At 49.3% G+C, this 5,815-nt stretch overlaps 1 protein-coding gene across 1 annotated transcript; it reads right to left on the bottom strand.

Moving 5' to 3' along the window:
- Positions 1 to 467: 467 nt before the first annotated feature.
- LOC137560828 (C-reactive protein-like) lies at positions 468 to 2,773 on the bottom strand. The gene has a single exon (XM_068271964.1). The coding sequence runs from the start codon at positions 1,869 to 1,871 to the stop codon at positions 1,170 to 1,172; it is 702 nt and encodes a 233-aa protein (XP_068128065.1). The 5' UTR covers positions 1,872 to 2,773; the 3' UTR covers positions 468 to 1,169.
- Between the last annotated feature and the right edge of the window lie 3,042 nt (positions 2,774 to 5,815).

Here is a 5,815-nt window from a genome sequence, read left to right on the forward strand (position 1 = left end):
AACTTTTTTTTTTTTCTTTTTTTTGTCACAAAGTGTCATTTTCCGCTTACTTGTGACAAAAAATAATATCTTATATGAACTAACTATGCCTCTCAGTGAATACTTTGGGATGTCTTCTTTCCAAAATGGGGTCATTTGGGGGGTATTTATACTATCCTGGAATTCTAGCCCCTCATGAAACATGACAGGGGGTCAGAAAAGTCAGAGATGCTTGAAAATGGGAAAATTCACTTTTTGCACCATAGTTTGTAAACGCTATAACTTTTACCCAAACCAATAAATATACGCTGAATGGGTTTTTTTTATCAAAAACATGTTTGTCCACATTTTTCGCGCTGCATGTATACAGAAATTTTACTTTATTTGAAAACTGTCAGCAGAGAAAGTTAAAAAAATCATTTTTTTGCCAAAATTCATGTCTTTTTTGCTGAATATAATAAAAAGTAAAAATCGCAGGAGCAATCAAATCGCACCAAAAGAAAGCTTTATTAGTGACAAGAAAAGGAGCCAAAATTCATTTAGGTGGTAGGTTGTATGAGCGAGCAATAAACCGTGAAAGCTGCAGTGGTCTGAATGGAAAAAAAGTGGCCGGTCCTTAAGGGGTAGAAAGCCCTAGGTCCTTAAGTGGTTAAAAGAATTTGCAGATATACAAAACCAATACAACCTACCCAATAATCAAATATTTACCTATTTAAGATCAAAACACTGGACCATTACCTTACAATATACCGCACTCTATGGCAAAAAAAGCGTAAATGAAATTGTGACGTGAGAATATAAACTTCTGCAATTAAACACATTTGGGCTCAATTCAAATCACTTTTCCCCTAAGTTTTCTCCTAGGAGATAATTTTACAACTTCTGTATAAATATATCTTTTTAGGATTCTTCACTTGAAAAAGTGCCAAAAAGTAAGTGAAAAAGTTTTGTCAAAATTAGTATTTTTTTGCTGGTTGGTGGCTTAAAAGACATTTTATTAATGTGTGAAAATATCTCCTAGGAGAATAAGGAAATTGTATTGGGCTCATTAACTTGTCAATGTTTTCCATTTTTTGTTTAGTTTTTCGCATGTATGGTTTCCATAATTCCCTCTCATGTTGAGTTGATATTATAATAGAAGGAAATAGTTGTTATCTCAGCCATGTTCCAGGTCAGACAGCAGAAGGAACTCACTGACACGGAGTATAGAGCGAGCTGATGTCCCCCCAAGACTTGCACTGCAGTTTGGACTGAACAATGATGTCTCCTTTAATTGCGTAGTTGAAAGACTTCCAGTTCAGGAGATTCCCGTTGTGATCCCCGTAAAAAACTTTTTGTATATCTTCTGGTGACAGAACATCATTCCACATGTGGATATCACTCAATTCACCAACAAATGACTGAGAAGTCTGAAATTCCCCCCCAAAAGAGTCCTGGTCCTGTCCAAGGACTGTGCTGCTCTCGCCCGCTATAGAAGACACTGTAGAGGTTACTTTCCTGGGGTAGAGCTTTCCATTGACCCAAAGTTGGACAACCCGAGTCTGAGAGTCCCAAGTCACACAAATGTGCTTCCAATCTAAAACCTCTGCTTCTGTCTTAAATGTGACTGCTTCTTGGTTTATGCCTACATAGAAGGTATGTGGAGGTTCTAGGAAGATGATAAAGGCATTGTCCTTCCCAGGAGTAGCTAGAGAAAATGGAGTATAGCCGCGTGTCAGGTCTGTGTAGTAACGGAGGCAGACAGTGACTTTGTGCAATGGCTTCAAGATTTTCAGATTGACAATGACATGATCAGTGCTGGTTTCTTTTGGGAAGAGAAAGACTTTACCACTCAAGTCTAGAAAAACAATCAAACAAGAGAAGATCACAGAACAGATGAGCAGTGCACACATGAAATGAATAAAATAATCACCACATCATAATGACCTACAGTCAGAGTTCATCAAGAGTGGGGTTCATTAGCAGTGGCGGCGCCACGCTGGGGCTTACCCAGGCTTAAGCCCCAGCTGGCAGCTCATTAGCCCCCCTCAAAGCCCCCCCGCCGCCGCCGGCTGTGTCCGACCCGACCTGGCTCAGCTGCACTGCAGTGAGCGAGGGCTGCCTGAAGTCTGGGAGGAGGGCGACTGGGCAAGAGCTTGGGCTGGCACCCACCCCAGCAGCGATCCCACGGACCCACCCACCCTGGCTGGCCGGCCGGCCGACATCTGTCCTGGGCCGGGCCGGGCGCAGGCTCAGCTGAGTGAGTCATGCAGAGCGCGGCCCGCCCCAGGGGTAACGTCGTGGTGGGTGGCAACTCGCCGGCGCCGCGTAGTATAGCGGCGCCGCGTTATAAAAGTGTCTGCGTCACAGACAGACTCTCTCTGCGGGGTGGCCGGGCTAGTCACGCTGCCTGTCACTGTGTGTCACACTGACACAGACACGCCACCGACACACGGACAGCGGCAGCGGGGCTGGACTCTCTGGACCCTCTGGACCTCACCTGGCTGACACACTGACACAGCCAGGCTAGCCAGGCAGCAGCCAGCAGGAGCAGGAGGACTCGGAACTTCGCGACAACTCCAGGTGGGTGCGGTGGGCGGTGGCTCCTCTCCCAGAGTCCCAGTCAACTGCCAAATTGTCTCTTTCTGCCGCAGCCCCCCCAGGCCTCCTGAGCCTAGCACCAGCAGCACCACCACCAACAACCCCCAGGCCCCAGGCCTGACTCTGGGGCCCCAGTCCACCAGCCAGGCCTGAGCTGCCCTTGGGCCCCCCATCCCACCACCACCAGCCAGGCCTGAGGTGCCCTGGGCCCCCCATCCCACCACCACCAGCCAGGCCTGAGGCCTTCCCACCAGGCCTGAGCTGCCCTGGTACCCCCATCCCACCACCACCAGCCAGGCCTGAGGTGCCCTGGGCCCCCCATCCCACCACCACCAACCAGGCCTGAGGCCTTCCCACCAGGCCTGAGCTGCCCTGGGCCCCCCATCCCACCACCACCAGCCAGGCCTGAGGTGCCCTGGGCCCCCCATCCCACCACCACCAGCCAGGCCTGAGGCCTTCCCGCCAGGCCTGAGCTGCCCTGGGCCCCCCATCCCACCACCACCAGCCAGGCCTGAGGTGCCCTGGGCCCCCCATCCCACCACCACCAGCCAGGCCTGAGGCCTTCCCACCAGGCCTGAGCTGCCCTGGGACCCCAATCCCACCACCACCAGCCAGGCCTGAGCTGCCCTGGGCCCCCCATCCCACCAGCCAGGCCTGAGGCCTTCCCGCCAGGCCTGAGCTGCCCTGGGGCCCCCAGCCCACCATCACTAGCCTGACTACATATACTGGGGACACTGGCTGTCTGTCATTATGTGCATTAACTGGTGAAACGCTGTCTCTCATTACATGCATTTACTAGGGAAACGCTGTCTGTCATTATGTGCATTAACTGGTGAAAAGCTGTCTCTTATGTGCATTTAATGGGGAAACTCTGTCTGTCATTACGTACATTAACTGGCGAAAAGCTGTCTCTTTATGTGCATTTACTGCAGAAACGCTGTCTGTCATTACGTGCATTTACTGGTGAAAAGCTCTCTTATGTGCATTTAATGGGGAAACGCTGTCTGTTATTACGTGCATTTACTGGTGAAAAGCTGTCTGTCATTACGTGCGTTAGCTGGTGTAAAGCTGTCTCTTATGTGCATTTACTGGTGAAAAGCTGTCTCTTATGGGCATTAACTGGTGAAAGGCTGTCTGTCATTATGTGCATTAACTGGTGAAAAGCTGTCTCTTATGTGCATTTACTGGGGAAATGCTGTCTGTCATTATGTGCATTAACTGGTGAAAAGCTGTCCCTTATGTGCATTTACTGGGGAAACGCAGTCTATCATTATGTGCATTAACTGGTGAAAAGCTGTCCCTTATGTGCATTTACTGCGGAAACGCAGTCTATCATTATGTGAATTAACTGGTGAAAAGCTGTCTCTTATGTGCATTTAATGGGGAAACGCTGTCTGTCATTATGTGCGTTTACTTCATTTTTTTTCCATGTAACTACGTTAGCTGGTACAACTACATTACAGTTAGCCCCGCCCACATGACATCATGACCACGCCCAATTTTTAATCCCCCCCCCCCAAGCCCGGCCTGCCAGCCCTCGTGCCCCCTTTGAGCCCCCCCAAAAATCTAAAGCTGGAGCCGCCACTGTTCATTAGACTTACTAAGCAAAGGATGAGTTCCGTGTCCTCCACAGTATAGAGTGCACGTAACGCCGCCTCCCGAAGTCACATGATGCGGTGCGAGTGAGGAAGATGAGCGGGCATGGCAACCAGCGCTGGAAGGGAAATGACTTAGCTTCTGCTACGATGTTTCTCTGCATTCAATTACACACGGGGAGGTTAGTGAGAGGCGGCTGCACTTTGGGTGATGGAGGGAGGGAGATAAAAGTCTCCGGTAACCACTTCACTACTGCGGCGATTACGGAAGCTCTAATTACCCAGCCACTAGTGCACAGCAGGGAGGGAGAGAGAGAAAGGTGCCCTCTCATTTGGGGCATAAGTTGTTAAATTTACAACTACTATGGAGGGAGGGAGGGAGGATTAAAGTCCACGGCAACCACTTCACGTCTGCGGCAGTGTTACTCTACGTGTAAGTACATGGGGGGAGAGGGGGATAGAGAGAGGTGGCTGCCCTTTGGGTGATGGTGGGTGGGAAGGAGGATCAATGCTCCCTGTCACAAGTGCCATGCAGTGTGCAGGGTGGGGGAGAGACAATGCATGGCTGCACTTGGGGGCCAGGAGGGATTAATGGTCCCAATACTTTATGCAGTGCAGCCATTAACCCCTCCTAGTCCCCAACTGCAAGTCATTAACTTTGAGGGGTAGACTTGTACTTGAGCCTCTAAAAAAATCCAGTTTAAGAGGCTCAAATATTGGGGTCGACTTGTACATGAGATCGACTTATATCCGAGTATATACGGTAAATGTATACTATTTTTCTTTGAACCTTTAAAATTGATTTTCTCAAAAACTATAAGGTCTTTAAAAAAAAAAAATCCCCTTGTTCCCGCTGTTCTACTTAAAGGAGTTAACAGGCAAAATAAAAAAAAAAAAGCGTTACTCACCTGGTGCTTTCTCCAGCCCCTTGCAGCCGACTGTCCCACGCTGACAGCTCCGCTCTCGGCCGCCGTCCCAGTCTCCGTGCATGGTGCAGAGGCCGACCTCGAGGCCGTCCTTACTGCGCCTGCGTGAAGCGCCACTGTCAATCATGGCCACATTGCCCGCGGCTTACTGTGCAGTACATTGTGGGGAACGTGGCCATGATTGACTTCAGCGCTTCACGCAGGCGCAATAAGGACGACCTCGGGGTCGGCCTCTGCACTGTGGCCGAGACCGGGACTGCGGCTGGTAGCGGAGGTGACAGCCTGAGACAGTTGGCTGCAAGGGGCTGGAGAAAGCCCCAGGTGAGTAAAGCTTTTTTATATTTTACCTGATAACTCCTTTAACATATCCTGCAATTGGTGTTTCTAGCATGTAAGGGGGCTTTGCTATTAACCTCTACAGTCGGCGGGTTTAATCACTGATATTTTCCGTGATCACAGGCCGAATACGCGGGATAACGGCTGAATCCGTGATTGAATTCTGTGATTAATTCCCGATCACAGTTTCGGTGTTGGATAGTGAAAACATGCCATGATCACGGATTGTATCCAAGCAACACTGACTGCCACTGCCAACACTGCCTGCGTCTCTAATTCCTGGTAACGTGGTTCCTGGGGCCCCTGACATGGTGCCTTTTTTTGATTAATATTTTTTTCCCCTCACCCAGGAATCATTAAGAAATCAGGCCTAAGGGCATTTACAAAATGTGTTCTGAA

Source organism: Hyperolius riggenbachi, chromosome 3 (assembly GCF_040937935.1).
Source record: "Hyperolius riggenbachi isolate aHypRig1 chromosome 3, aHypRig1.pri, whole genome shotgun sequence".
NCBI lineage: Eukaryota > Metazoa > Chordata > Amphibia > Anura > Hyperoliidae > Hyperolius > Hyperolius riggenbachi.